We start from the raw sequence: 16,742 nt of genomic DNA, 5'->3' as shown, positions 1-16,742 counted from the left end.
TTTGGTGTTCTTCCTCTAGATGAAAAGGATCTTTTTCTTCTTGGATTTCAGGCTCTGCACTGGGAGGGGAGCCTGACAGGGTGAGGGAGGAACTACTGGGCTATGAGCTGGTGCTGCACCAGAGCAAGAAACAGAGGCTTCCTGGAGCAGGAGGTGTCATGTGTCATCATAAACTTCTCTGTGGCTGGCTGATGGTCTCACCAACACAGACTTCAGATCTGGCACTGGAGTCACACTAAATCTGATTATGCCACAAGCAGGACAACTGTTCTGCTCTCTACTAAATGGAACATTTTTCTACCAGGAGGATGACTAATTAATTAAAGAGGTACAATGAAATTCTTCTCATACTATTTAAATCCATTATACTGCTCATTTACAGAAATCCCATGATTGTACTTTTGTTATTCAAAAAGTGTCCATGTCCAGAAAAGATATTTTGACACTCTCATGACAAATTTTGAACTAAATTTTGATTTCAATATCTTATCATAAAAACATGAACAAGGATAATACCAGATTCCAATATATATGTAGTCTTCAAGTAGAAGGAAAATTAACTCAGGTTGCTGAATTTGTGGATCATTCTGAAGAAGGCGAAAACAAAATATATATACAGTGATGTCAGCATTTTTCAATGTAGTTAAAAAACCTCCAGGACTCCAGAGACCATGATGTTTCTTACTCCTATTAGCCTCTTCTTAATCTGACAGTTTGATTGAAAATAGCTAAATACTTAAATATATATGATGTCTTCATAGAAATTTTGTCATGAAGACAAAGTTCCACACTATAGGAGTCACCACAGAAGCTGGGGAGAGGGTGATGCTTGAGCAGATGATCATGCTGAATTGAACATGCCTTTCTGACTGCAGTCCTTAGTAAGGATCTCTTATACAACACAGAGAAAAATTCATGGAAAAGCTCCGTAATTTCATCTCAGACCCAGAAAATTTGGTTCCAAAGTTTGCATAGAAACACTACAAAAGACAGATTTCTTTGATCAATGAAGACAAGATATTACCAAAGCCAGAAAGACGCCCCCCAAGAAGAGCCAACTGGTCTCCAGTGAATGCTGGCTTAAGTCCTCAGAGACAACACATCACAGTTGGAACATATGGGCTGCGATGTTAAATGAACACCTACTTGGAGGAAAACTTTCCTAGCATAGCAGAGAATGTGGCCAGTTCATGCCTTTCCTGGGACCAAAAAGTTCCATAAATATAGTAAAGATGGGACATTAACAGGAATACAATCCTGTAGAACCATTTGATCATCTCCAAAACAATTTCACAAAGGTACAACACCTGCATGAGTTGAAGCAGCCTCCTATCAGAAAGCCACAGCACCTGCGATGGACAAAACTCAGCTTGATTTTATGTTCCCTGCCTGAGTTCATTCAATTCATGTGAAGCACGTTTGTGGGACAGTTAGGTGAGACTGTCCTCACTCAGAAATTTCCCTTTTTTCATCTCTTCTCTATCCTCTGAAAATTTGGAACCAAATGAAATGTCCAAAATCAAATTAAGTACTGAATCATGCTGCAATACAGCTTAGTAGTAGAGCATGTGCCTAGCATATGTGAAGCCCTGAGTTCCACCCCCAGTGCCACAAAGAACAAACAAAAATCAGGTGAAATTAATTACTGTATCTGACATGCTTGAGCCCCCATGTCCTATGTAATGCATTGTTAACCTAAGCCCTCGAGGCCCTGCTTTTCCCCCTCACAGGAAGTCATATGTTGTCTTGCTATGCACTAGTCACCAGTAGGTACAGGTAAATCCCAAATTATACAGATTCCATCTTTCACAAACTTAACTAGATAAGTAAACTCATGAACCAGTATCCTCATCAGCATGCCAACTGGTTGCCTTTCCTGGCCTCTCATTTCATCAGCCCTTACATGGCCTAAACCTAGATGACCTGATAAAACAACCCAGAGAATGATGCCTATGAACCTTATAGAAATGACCTAAGTGCTGTTACTACCAGGAGAACAAATAAAGTACAGGGAACTGATCCTAAGTGCATTTAACAACTAATATGACATCACTCATCCTAAAGTGACAAAAATTAAAAAGTAACTCACATTAAAGATCTTAAGTAAGATTCTGTAGAGAATGCCCATCAGCAGACAGTTCCAGGATTCTTGAAACACACAAAAGCTGATACAACCTATACAGTGTCTCTGAGACTGTCAGAACAGAATTCTCCGAATTATTAGAAACACTCAGAGTGATATCTCCTGTCCAATCCTTAATTTTTTATACTTTAAGTAGTATTTTCTCACCTCAATGGTAGAATGAACATATTTCTAATTTATTCTGTTTTGTTCTTCTACTAGCAAAATAATGTGGTTTGGTACAGGTTTTATTGAGGCAATGGCCACAATAGTGTTTTATTTCAGCTCTACAAAGCCATTAGTGTAAATCATATCTAAAGACTTGCTGAATATGTCATTCAATGCCACTTCTTGAATAATCCAACTCATATCTCAGCCTCAAGAAGCATAGATTAAGTGACTTTTGATTAATAAAATTAGACTTAAAATGTTAGAAATGTACCTACTGATAAATAATCAAGGTAGAATTGGTGCAGTTAAACTTATACAAAGAGAAGGACTCACCCTAATTGTATACACTGACATAAAACTCACCTGAAACTCTCCTTTATCAATTGTCATTATGGTGGGATATATAGTTTTTTCTTTTTTGGTAAAAATAAAAATCAGATCTTCAAGGAAATAAAAACACTTGAAATGATGATTGTCTTAAATGAAATGACATAAAAGTTTTAAACATTGAGGAGTAGGAGCAACTGAGATTGGTGCAGAGATGGAGATTTCATATGTACCCTATGGCATTAGCTTCCTCTATCCAAGACTCAGGTTTCTTCAGAGGTTTAAATTATATGATTCAATTCACAGGATATTCTGCAAATTGACAAGAAGAAAAGAACACACGAAGTTTGCCTGGACTTAGGGATGAGAGGGTGTGGTTATAAATGGAGAACACAGAGGCTCTGAGGAGACAACATTGTTCCACATCATGATTGTGCAATGGTTACACAGATCCATATGATGCACTGGAATTCAGTGTTCACAGACAGAACTGTACACCAAAGAGTTAATTCTTCTATATAATAATTTAAGAAATGATATTTAAAACGCCAGGAAAATAAAGTGATTACACTTTCTATTTTTGTGACTGGACTCAGTCTAATATGTAACGCTATTTCCTCAATGTGGAAAACAAAATGCCCCAGCCATACCCACTGTGGAAGGCAAAATCACACCACCAAAACAACTCAGTTCCTGACCCCTGTAATGCCAGTTAATTTATATGCAGATAGGTTTAAGTTGAGATCTTTAACTAGAGAGTATATGGGAATATATGAAATTTGAAAGCAATCTTGTGTGTGTTTGGGAGAGGGACACTTGGAAATGGGAGACAGATGCCAGGTGACTGTGGAGGCAGAGACTGGAGGGGGCAGCCCCAAGCCCAAAAATCCTGGTGGCCATCAGTACTGGGAGGGGCCAGGAGCAGATTCTCCCTACAGCCTCTGGTTGGGTGCAGCCCAGAGAAACTGATTTTAACTTCAGGCCTCTAGAACTATGACCAAGAAAAAACATTTCCATTGCTGTAAGCCACCAAATTTGTTACAGAAGCAAAAGGGAAATGTACATGAACCATGTTGAAGGTCCAAAGCTTGAACAGCTTGGATCTGAGATAAGTGAACCTATACACTGTGGCTGGGTTTCTTTTAATAATGTGTGGGCTTTGTTTCATTCTTTTGGATAAATTGTCACCTTAGTAAGATAGATCTTTTTGGTGAATAATAACATACCCTCTCTCTTATAACCATGAAACTTAGTGATAATATGTAAGCCATGCTTCCCTCTCACTCCATGACCAGTCTTGGGAGAAGTGGACTAATAAGGAGTCCACTTCCTTGTCCAGGACAGGAGCTAGTGATAATATTGAGGGAAAGAAGGACAGCCAGTTAAGAAGGGGTGACAACATTAGCCACTCCCATTCAGATGTTTTAAATCAAATTTATTTTAAAGACTACAAGAACAAGCCAATTAGCTGATAACTAACATCTGTAACTTAGCCAAGAAGGATCCTCCTCACCACACCAACAGCCAGCTGTGTCTATCCTTAATATGGGAGCTCTTCAAATTCATCTTCCTTTCTCAAGAAGTCAAAGACTTCAGGAATTTATTTTCTATATATCATAAAGTTTAATTCAGTCTAGACATAAAGATAGCATTTTTGCAAGACTTCTGTGAGTTAATTATTAACCAAATTCCTTCTGTAATCCACTAGTAAGAGTTAAGTGGGGATTAATATTTATGTATCTAGGATTGTACATATATAAATATATAATTTTTTCATATACACAAAAAACTAAAGGAGAAATAAAATTAACTATTGAGTAATAAATTTAACTGTCTTAATAAAATGGAGTTTTATCAAGAAAGAGAAGCATGATAACTGGAAATAAATTTCTTCAAAATAAATTTTGTTCCTATAATTGGGGTTTTTACAATAGGATGTTTTAGGATGAAAATATATAGTATAATGGTTATATAGTGAAGCAAATTACATATCTGTTCTTTTCCATAATAAGTTTTTGTGTTGACAAGCTAAAATCTACTTATTTGACAGAAATCCCTAACACAGTATCATTAACTATATGCCTTATACTGTATATTATATATCTAGACTAGTTCATCCTATATATGTACTTCTCTGTATTCTTTGAGCAAATATTAGAAACAGATTGTCTGGGTACAAAATTATCAATTTCCCATTTTTTGTATCATACATATTTTCTGTGTTTGGTGCATAATGTTTTCTAGTCAGAAAAAATAACTAATGCAATATCTAAAGAGTCAAAGGCCAGCAATCATAGGGATTACAATGTTGATCACAAGGGATTATTTCTATGAAAAGAGTCTGAACAGTAGATGTAAACTCATATTCAATGTCTAGATTTCAAGGCAAAATAGTTCTAATTCCCCCTTAAGAATATGTTAAGTACAGCTTCAGAATTGCTGATCATGTGAACATACCAGGAGTTGGGGATTCCTCCTCCCATGCCTTCCCTATGTATCTCCTCATCCATCTGTACAATTTTCACTATGTATATGTATAGCAAAAGTTTGTGCTGTGTGCCTTTCCTAACAAAAATGTTAGGAAAAATTTTAAGTAATATATAGAAAAAATATTAAGCACCAGGGTAATAATGTACCTAAATTTCTTACTATATACTAATATGCTATTTGCCACTTTGAACAATATGGCAAATGCTATTCAGGAAAGTCTGTGGTAAGGGAAACAGGTGGGGCTTGGCTCAGTGGCAGGTTTGAGTACAGGCTGCAGGTCTCTGGGAAGCATCCTGCACTAGCTGCACAGAAGTAGACAGCTGAGTCTCCAGGTTGGGTGGCTGTGATGTTCAGGGAGAAGTGTTTGGCTTTCTTATCCAACACAACAATGAATCTCTGGATTTGATTTATCTCCTTATTTGAATGAATGTCTATAATATGCTGGGGACCTTTTCCAGCTTCTTGCTTATACCAAGGGAAGTACTCTGAACCACTATCTGAATAAGTACAGTTGATAACAGCGCTGTCTCCCTCCTGGACACTCAGGGTAGAAGGACACTGCTCCACTGTCTCTCCTTGGCTCACACCTTGGAAAGAAAAAGAAAAACAAGAAGTTGGGTCATTACTCTCCAGAATTTTATTTTCATGCAGGACATTCAGGAGACCTAAATAAACCTAATAATCTGCCTGAACATTAAGAGAACATTCAGTAGTATACTCTATTATCCCCCAATCCTCAACTCACATCTCAGCTGTAGCCACAAGAACAAGAATAAAGAATAAATCACTGTCTTCATTATTCTTCCTTTAGACCACAGATATCTCTAGCCAGGAGAGCTCCTTCTGTTATCAGGTTGTCACTTCTTTTCCTCTAACAATTATAGTGGCTTCTCTTATTACCTACCCAGCCAATAAGAAAAAGGCTTCTGACTTCAGCCTATGCATTCAGAAACTACCACAAAGAACATGTCATCTATTCTGCACCAGCTGGGGTAGACTGCTCCCTTGTGGTCACATCCTTAACTACTGAAATCCCTGGTAAAATGGTCTTTCCTTCCCCCAAGAGGAACTCAGACACATAAAAGTGGCAATAGGACTATTAAATAGGTATCAGATCAGAAATTAAATGCACAGTTAGTATGTAGAGATCAAGGTTGATGTTCATGCACACTACTAAGCCATTGTTAATAAATTGGAAAATGATAGGTGCTGCTGGTGTTGATACAGCCATGGGCTGACTTGATAAGTTTGAAATCAAGGAAGCTCTCTTATAAATGAAGGAACACTTAATACTTTCCCTTTCAGCAAATCTTCCTCCAAGATATGTCTATGACAAAGAAAAATTTTTCATCAAAGGAACTTGTAAGCCAAAGAACAGAAAGACAGAAGACCACTGAATACTGGAAGTGCACATTATATCAGAGTCTGCTGATCCAAGCCTGGTCCTGACCATAATTTACCATTCCCAGAGAAGAGGCAGTACAAAAGTCAAACTGTGGCATCTTCCATCAGTAAAGGTGCCTGGGATAAAAGATCAAATCTTAATGGTAAAGGAGTACAGGGATACATTCTTGAGTCATTAATACTCCAACTTCAGTAACAGGTGGACAGTTTGGATTGAATTGCAATGAGAAATTTGAGTGTTTAGGAAAAATTTTCCTATTTCTGATGGCTCCTTTTCTGCAAAGTACTGAGAGAAAGAGAAGAGATGCTCAAAACATCAAACTACAGATTCAAAATATGTAACCACACATAAGTTTATTCTTGATGTGACTTTATATTCTGCTATCAAATGGATTATTATCCATAAATGCAATGACTGTCTTATATCTTCCCTGGAATTTCCTCTTAACCTATGAGCCAATCCTCCTAGGATGACCTTCTGCTGCCTTGATTAATGATTTTTCACAGATTTACACTACAAAGTTCTTTCTACAAAACTTTGATAAAGTATTTCAGCTATGCATATTTCCAGGATTATTTCCATTTGCCAAAAAGCCTGCTTTCATCTACTTTAATTCCTTGATGTTACTTGAAATATCTATAAGAAAAAATCTAGGAATGCTTCCAATTGCCTGTATAAGATAAGATAATACAAAGAGAGGAAGCAGAACCCCAAAAACTAACCATCAGTAATGGCTTCAGGCAAACCAAGATGACCTCACTTCCAGAGTCAAGGCCCCTTTCCACCAATTTGTCCTCATGACTCCCCTGGAATCACAGAGAGTAAATCTAACATATTTCAAGCCATTATAGATTTAAGGATATGTGTGATGACAATGTTTGACTCAATAAATAAGTGTGTGTGTGTGTGTATAAAATATTTCCATATATATGACATTCATCCATTCTAAGGTTTTCTGTTACTTGCCTATTCTTCATATAATAGAATTTGCAATTTCTTGGACAAAATTCCCTATTCTTGAATACAGATACTTTGGGTCAATGTTTGCCTTTTTAGTTGTGGCATTCAGAAAAAATATTTTCTGCCAGTTTCAGGGACTGTCAGCTGCAGGAGGACAATGTTGTACTTAGTGTCTCAATTTCAATAATCATCCTGACTGCCAATGTACAAGTGATGCTGACGATGTTGGTATCCTTCCTTCAGGGATGGCTTCCTGAGCTAATGAATATACATTGCTAATTGTAGGGAAGGCCATAGAGATGATCTGGGTGTTGAGGATGGCCTGTAAATTATATCTCACTCCAACAGCAGCCTGTGATTGGTGGTGGACTGGTTTGTTAGCATAATAATAAGAAAATAAGAATAAAAAACAATATAAGGGATCAATGCAAGAATGAGTTGTTTCTTTGAAAAAGTAAACAAGATTGATTAGCCCTTAGCCAAACCAGCTGAAAGAAAGAGGGAGAAGACCCAAACCAACAAAATTGAAAATAAAACTTTCTGAATTGAGCTTATGCAATTTATTGTATAAGATTTTCAAAATTCCTTCTCTTAGCAATTTCACTTTTAAGCACTATAATTAAAAGTTATGTCAAGAACTTTTACTCAATGTAAGACTATGAACTGAATTTTTGATAATTTCTGTTTGAGATGAATGATGCAACAGATACAGAAGTTCTTAAAATATGCTAGAACAATATTATTTCATAGCTTAGTTGGAAATATAACTTTTATTAAATCTAGGGTTTATGTTTCTAGGGAATCTATTTTTGTAACATGTACAAATCAATTTCCTGTGAGTCTGACTTTAATTTTAAATGTAAATTAATACATCAAAATTTTAATATTTGCACAGATATTTTCTATAACTGGTGGATATCTGATAACTTGATGGAGACTCCATAATGTGTATATAATTCAGAATGCTTATTAATGCATCCTGATGCCGTATTTTTAACTATAAGAAATATTGATTTTAAAATTATCTTTCTTAGAAAAACTTAGTTCATTCAAAACTTTACACATAAATGGCATTCTACTTCATCAGGCCACTATCTTTACATATAATTCCTATATCTGATCAGAAAAAGAATCCCATCCACAATAGCCTCAACAAAAATAAAATGCCTGGGATAAACCTACACAAAGAGGTGAGAGAACTCTACAATGAAAACTATAGAAATCTAAAGAAAGAAATTGACACTAGAAGACGGAAAGAACTCCCAAAATAATACTGTCAGAATGATGGTGCTACCAAATACAATATAGAGATGCAATGCACTCCCCATTAAATACCAAGGGCATTCGTCCCAGAATTTAGAAAAAAATGTCCTAAAATTCATATGTAAGAGTAAGAGATCTACAGTATCCAAGTGGGAAAAAGGAAAAATAGCTATGCTGGGGGCATCACAATACCTGACCTCAAATTATACTAAAGAGCTACAGTAACAAAAACAGCATGGTACTGGCATAAAATGAAATACATAGACCAATGGGAAATACTGGAGACAGAGAAAAGGCCGTACAGACACAATCATCTGATCTTTGACAAATACACTAAAAAGATTTGTTGCAGAAAACGTAGCCTTTTTAACAAATGGTGATGGAAAACTGGATATCCATGTGTAGAAGAATGAGGTTAGATACCTGTCTCTCACCCCACACACAAAAAAATCCTCAAAAATGTGTCAAGCAAAGAATTAAACCAGAAAATATGCAACTGCTAGAAGAAAACATAGGGTCAACACTCCAACATATAAGAGCAGGCAATGATATTCACAAAGGATTCCTAAGACTCAGGAAATAATACCAAATTGAAATAAATGGGATGACACCAATTAAAAAAAAAAAAAAAACACTTACAACAATCTAAAAGGAATCAATTAAGAAAGAAAGAGAGAACCTATAGAATGAGAGAAAATTTTTGCTAGCTACTCTTCTGACAAAGGACTAATATCCAAAACATATGAAGAACTCAAAAAAATTAACAACAAAAATGAAGTAATAACCCATTTAATAAATGAACAAATGAATAAACAGGCACTTCTCTAAAGAAGAAATGCAAATGGCCAATAAACACAAAAAAATCTGCAACATCTCTAGCTATCAGAAAAATTCAAATCAAAACTACACTGAGAATTATCTCACCCCAGTTAGAGTGGCTACTATCAAGAATATAAACAATAATATATGTTGGAGAGCATGTAGAGAAAAAGGAAGACTTTGACACTGTTGGTGGGAATACAAATTAGTATAACCAACCAACTTAGAAACCAATATGGAGGTCTCCCAAAAGACCAAGGATGAAACCAACATATGACCCAGCTATACCACACCTGGGCATTTATTCTAAAGAATTAAAGACATCCCCCTATAGCAATACATGCATACCCATATTTATAGCAGCACAATTCACAATAGCCAAACTATGGAGCCATCTAGGTGTTTACCACTGGACGATTAGATAAAGAAAGCATGATATATATATACACACTAAAGACTTATAAAGTCATAAAGGAGACTGAAATTATGTCATTTACAGGAAAATTGATGGAAGTTGAGAATATTAGGTTAGGTGAAATAAGCCAAATTCAGAAAGTGAAGGGTCATATGTTTTCTCTCATATGTGGAAGCTATAGACAAAAAGTAAAATAAATTTTGGGGTGGACATCTCATGAAAATCAAAGGGACATCAGTAGAAGAAAGGGACCAGAGTGAGGGAGGAAGAGAGGGAAAGGGAAAATATCATGGAATGATAATGGCCAAATTATATTGTTATATTGTGTGTATGAGTACATATGTAGCAATAAATCCACCATTAATATATAATTACAGTGCACTAATGAAAAATGGAAAGAATTTTAAAAAGAGATACCACAAGAAAAATAAATTGCACAATATAAATAATATTACGACATTATGAATAGGAATGAAGACTGAAAAGTTATTTCTCAATGCTACCACTCCATCAATTGCTTTTATCTTTGTTTCTTCACAGACCTTTCCACTAAAGAACGCAGTTTTACCTAATGTATCCTTGACAGAGTTATGTGATTAAACATATGAAATTTTCATTATATGACAATTTTTCTATAACAGTGACCACTTGATATGCTTTAATCTAATGTTTTCAGCTTTAAGACAACACTTAGTTATTGTCCTTGCTGTTATGCAGATTTAAAATTTGTTATGTTAATATATGTTAATATTCTATGAAGTAATAATAATAATAACAGGCATTCCTGATTCCACATCTGTGCATAATCACTCTGCTATATGGCATCAATTTTCAAAACCTGACTTTATAAACTTTTCAAAGGATTCTAATCACTCCAAAATGTTTTATTGCAATGTTCACACATATGTGTTTATTTTGTAAAAATTTAGCAGCAACATTGATTGCCACCCACAGACATCAGGAAATCCCTGTGTGCACCTGATCTTGGAATGGGCTATACCAACTGCTCAGCTCTTAGGCTGCCCACTGTGACCTTGAATCTCAGGTCAGGACTCATTCCTTCCTAGGCAATCCCTTACATTTACATGAGGAGCTTGCAATGCTGAAAATCTATTTACATTTCAATTAATCCACATGCAGGGTTAAACTTTGGGTTTGTTTGTGAGAATGTTGGGTAGGTGGCTACAGAAAACAAAGATTTCTTTGGGGGTAATGCTGGAAAGATTTGTACTCCCTTTCCCAGACCCTAAATAATGTTAGAAAATCATGAGTAATAGATTCATTCAAACTGCAAGGAAGTGCACTGGATTTCCATATAACAAAATTAAACACTAATGAGCATTTCTTTAAACGGTGCTATATAGAAATGATTAAATGGATATTTTCATCACTGTTGTATGAGAACACATTATAGAACTCTATCCATAGTCATCTTTGCATTCAGGAGTCTTCTGCCCTGTCTAGCTCAGAGCAAAAACTCTAATCAGATTTCCTGAGTGGGAATCCCACCCAAAATTCAGTGGATTGTAATCATCTGAGCTTAAAAAGTCACTTTTCCACTATAATCCTAACACTCAAAAACAAAAAGGAACTTTTCTTTACATTTTTCAGAGGTTATGGGAGTGAAAAAATCTGAATACAAACATTATATATGTACAAGATTCCTAAACTCACATCATAATTTCCTTTTTGTTGGAAATCTGCTGGAACACTGGGACATCTCTTTCTTTTCTTGATACTCATATACTTTTTTCAAGCATTTTCAATCACAATAACTTAGATGTTATTTACAAGCTCAGCCAGGGGATCAGTTTTTGTTGTTTTAGTTGCTGTTATTGCTGTTGTTTACACAAATGGAGCAGAGCTTTTCATTTCTCTGGTTATACATCATGTACAGCCCACCATTCATGCAATCATACCCGTACATAGGATAATAATGTCCATCTCATTCATCTTTCCCTCCACACACCTGTTCCCCTCCCCCTTCCTACCCTCTGCCCATTTCAAAGTTTCTCCATTCTTCCCTTCCCCCATCCCCCATTATGGATAAGCATCCACTTATCAGAGAAAATATTTGGCCTTTGGTTTTTTGTGATTGGCTTACTTCACATAGCATGATATTCTCCACTTCCATCCATTTACCTGTAAATACCACGATGTTATTCTTTAAGGCTGAGTAATATGTATATATATATATATATATATATATATATATAATTTTTTTGTTATCGGGGATTGAACTCAGGGGCACTCAACCACTGAGCCATGTCCCCAGCTGTATTTTGTATTTAGAGACAGGATCTCACTGAGTTTCTTAACAACTCGCTTTTGCTGAGGCTGGCTTTGAACTCACAATCCTCCTGCCTCAGCCTCCCCAGTCTGTGGGATTACAGGCATGCACCTCTGTGTCCAACTCCAGAGTTTCTTATCTATTCATCCATTGAAGGGCATCTAGGCTGGTTCCACAGTTTAGCTATTCAGAATTAAGCTTATATGAATATCAAGGTGGATGCTTCACTGTAGTGTGCTGATTTTAACTCCTTTAGGTACAGACCAAGGGATAGCTGGGTCAAATGGTGGTTCTTTCCCAAGTTGTCTAAGGAACCTCCATATTGCTTTCCAAAGTGATTGCACCACTTTGTAATCCCACCAGAAGAAAAGACAGCCTCTTCAACAAATGGTGCTGGGAAAACTGGAAATCCATATCCAGCAAAATGAAATTAAACCTCTATCTCTCACCTCGCACAAAACTCAACTCAAAGTAGATCAGGACCTAGGAATTAGACAGAGACTTTGCACCTAATAGAACAAAAAGCAGGCCCAAATCTTCATCTTGTCAGCTTAGGACCTGACATCCTTAACAAGACATCTAAATTGCAAGAAATACAATCAAGAATCAATAAATGGGAGAGGTTCAAAGGAAACAAATAAAGTGAAGAGAGAGCCAACAGAATGAGAGAAAATCTTTACCACATGCACATCAGATAGAGCACTAATCTCCAGGATATACAAAGAATTGAAAAAACTTAACATCAATAATAATAATAATAATAATAATAATAATAATAACCTAATCAATAAATGGGCTAAGGAAATGAGCAGACACTTCACGGAAGAAGGAATATAATTAATCAACAAACATGAAAAAAATGTTCAATATTTTTAGCAATTAGAGAAATGCAAATTAAAACTTCTCTAAGATTTCATTTCACTCCAGTCAGAATGTCAATTATCAAGAATTCAAGCAACAATAAGTACTGGCGAGGATGTAGGGGAAAAGGGGACCTGTTTTAACAGTATCTGGGTCCCTGACATCCTTATCAGTTGCTCCAATGCTTTTTTATTAGAAATTTTTTGTGCAAAGGGTTTCTGTGTGGAAGAGTCCCACCCAAATAGAATGACAGTACTGAGAATTCTCACATTACCATAGGTGACAGTGCTATGACATGAATCAGGACACCCATAGCTGTGCAGAGGCTGCTGTGCAAGTCCTCCCTGAGGCACAGGCAGTGGCTGCAGGTGCAGCTGCAGTTTGCAGACAGGCTGCAGTTCCTCTGGGAACACTGTGCCTCTGCTGCACAGAAGTAGGTGCCTGAGTCTTCCATCTGGGAGGTGGAGATGTTCAGGGTGCTGTAGCGCTCCTGAAAATTCATTGTTGCCTTTAACCTTCCCTCCTGCTTTGTCCCTGGAGTCAGTAAAAACAGACTGATGAGGCTGCCCCCAGGATTCTGTCGGAACCACTGCACACTTCTCATGGTGGTGGAAAAATTGCACCTCAGAGTAGGGCTGGCTCCCTCCTGGAGCCTCAGGGCTGAAGGACTCTGCTCCACCTGCTGCCCTCTCACCCCTGCTTGGAAAGAGAAAAGCAAACACAGATGATGTCACTGCAGAATCCATGACCAGTTCATAAACCTGCAGAATACCCCAGGGAACACCCTGAGGATGGAGGACAGGGAGGGGGCTTGGTGCCAGGTCTCCCTGCCCTCCCTCACACTGTCAGCCCTACAACACCCCCAGCCCCATCTGGGAGGAACCCGACTCACAGCAAAGTTGCACCCACAGAAGCCCCAGCAGAGCCCCCAGTCCCCTCTGCATGGCTGCTGGCCTGGCTGCTGGCTCTTCTCCCTGCTCTGCAGGTGTCAGGTCTTGGGCCAGACAAGCTTGTTCTTCCAGTCAACAGGTTCCACCTGACTCCCTGAGCACCTGTCACATCTGAGCCCTGTCCTGCCCCCTCACAGGGAGCTCCACCCCCAGTGGCCCAGGAAGACAGCAGTGGTGGCTCCAGAATTGTGTGAGGACAATGCAGGGGGTAGGGGGCCATGTATCCAAAGAATGAAGATTATTTTTTTCTTCAATAGCTGATGTAAGAGAAATTTGTGGGAAAACATATGAAGAAGGGCAGCAACACTTTAGGGAATAACTTAAGTGTCAACTCACAGGAAGAGTAAGCCCATTTCCTTACATTCTGTGGTTAACAGGGAATTTGAGAAATCAATTATATGAAAAATCTTATCAAAGAAACTATTTGATAGCATGCAATGCACATTAAGAAATAAAAAAAAAAAAAAACATTTCATGAAATGAGGATCTTCTTCTACATTGAAAATGTTTCCAACAAGAGTTTCACTGGTCTAAAGGAAAAGAGGCTATGCCTATGATGTCCACTATGTTTTATTCTCTACTTCTCCCCTTCTGCTAACCAGCCCCTTCCCTCATACCCTGCAGGCCACACATTGCTGCCCATGTCATTATTGCCCTGTCCCTTTCTTCTTCTGCCTTTGGTCTTCATTTTCATTTTTTCTTCTTGCCTATTTTTTGTTCCATCTAGTGTCAAAGAAAATATATAAAAAGTTTTGCTATCAAGAGTATTGGAATAATTTCTACATCAGTGTACTTTGAGAATTTCTGTAATAAAACAAAAAAATGAGACCAGGTACAACAGATATTTTCTAACGGATCTCCATCTTATATGCCAAGTAAAATTCTGATTTCTTAATCTCTGCTCAGAAAATCATCCTTCCAATGAATTTATAGATATGAGTTCCAATAAATATCGTTACAGTCTCCAGCTTTCAGAGAATTCATGTAGAATGGCAAAGCTGAAGACCTGAGATGAACTTTCACAAGCAGAAGATGCCCCCTTGCCATTCTCTGGTCTCAATTAATTTTTTCACGCTCTAGAAATCCACAGAAGTTATTCCTCCTGCAGCCTGGAGTGCCCCCTGGTGGACTGATTCCATTAATGTATGCCACTTAAGACCAACCAAGTCCTCAGCAGTCATTCAACCCAGCCCCACTCACTCTATGGTACCTGGTTCAGGAAATGCAGATGGTCAAAGAATAAAATGACTGTCTAAAGTCAGTGGAAATAAACATTAACCACTTTCACGAGTGGTCATAGCTTAGTGGTAGAGCAAATGACACAAGCCTCTGGGTTCAAACCCCAGCCAATTAAAAAAAAATGAAAATGAAAAAAAATTTTAAAAACTTTTAGAACAAGTTTTATGGAATTTTCTGCATCATACCTTTTTTTTTGTTTTAACCTGGGGATTGAACCCATGGGTGGTCAATCACTTAGCCACATCCCCAGTCCTTTTTGTTTTCTTTTTCTTTTTCCTTTGTTTTTTTTTTTTTTTTTTTTTTTTGTTGTTGGTATTTTTAGATATATATATAACCATAGATTGTATTCTGACATGTTATACATATATGGAGTATAACTTCCCATTTGTCTGGTTGTACATGATGTGTAATTACACTGGATGTGTATTGATATATGAACATACGAAAGTAATGTTTGGTTCATTCTATTATCTTTCCTATTCCCATTCCCCTTCCCTTCCCTTAATTCCCTTTTGTCTAAACCAGTGAATTTCTATTTTTTCCTACCCATCTCCCTTATTGTGAATTAGCATTTGCATATCAGAGAGAACATTTCACCTTTGTTTGGGGGGGTTGGATTATTTCACTTAGCATGATAGCCTCCAGTTCCCTCTATTTACTGACAAATGCCATAATTTCATTTCTCTTTATGGCTGAGTAATAGTCCATTGTGTATAAATACATTTTCCTTATTCATTCATCTGCCAAAGGAAACCTAGACTGGTTCCACAGTTGAGCTATTGTGAATTAAGCTGCTATAAACATTGATGTGGCAGCATCACTGTAGTATGCTGATTTAAGTCCTTTTTGGTATATACTAAGGAGTAGGATAGCTGGGTCAAATGGTGGTCCCATTCCAAGTTTTTTGAGAAATATCCATACTGTTTCCACAGTGGTTGTACCAATTTGTAGTCCCATCAGCAATGTATGAGTGTACCTTTTCTCCCACATCTTCTCCAACATTTATCATTACTTGTATTCTTGATAATTGTCATTCTGACTGGAGCGAGATTAAATCTCAGAGTAGTTTTAAATTGCACTTCTCTAATTGCACTTCCCTAATTGTTCATAAATATATTGACATTTTTTCACATATTTGCTGACCGATCATATTTCTTCTTCTGTGAAGTGCCTGTTCAGTACCTTTTCCCATTTTTTTGTTGGGATACTTTTTTTTTGTTTGTTTGTTTGTTTTTTTGGTGTTAAGTTTTTTGAGTTCTTGGCAAGGATTGTCTTCCATTCTGTAGGCTCTCTGTTCACATTCTTGATTGTTTCCTTTACTATGAAGAAGCATTTGATTTTGCATCTGTCCCATTTGTTGATTCTGATTTTACTTCTTGTGTTTTAGGAGTCTGGATTGGAAGTTGTTTCCCAAGCCAACATGATGTACA

At 37.1% G+C, this 16,742-nt stretch overlaps 1 gene segment (V, D, J or C); it reads right to left on the bottom strand.

Moving 5' to 3' along the window:
- Positions 1-13,081: 13,081 nt before the first annotated feature.
- On the bottom strand, positions 13,082-14,169 carry LOC124106618 (T cell receptor alpha variable 22-like). The segment is given in 2 exon segments: positions 13,082-13,819; positions 14,016-14,169. Coding segments are annotated over 2 exon segments (483 nt in total).
- Positions 14,170-16,742: the final 2,573 nt, after the last annotated feature.

Source organism: Marmota monax, unplaced genomic scaffold (assembly GCF_021218885.2).
Source record: "Marmota monax isolate L192 unplaced genomic scaffold, Marmota_monax_Labrador192_F-V1.1 WCK01_AAM20220418_F8-fsc00482, whole genome shotgun sequence".
Classification (NCBI taxonomy): domain Eukaryota; kingdom Metazoa; phylum Chordata; class Mammalia; order Rodentia; family Sciuridae; genus Marmota; species Marmota monax.
This window is presented reverse-complemented; position numbering and strand designations above follow the sequence as displayed.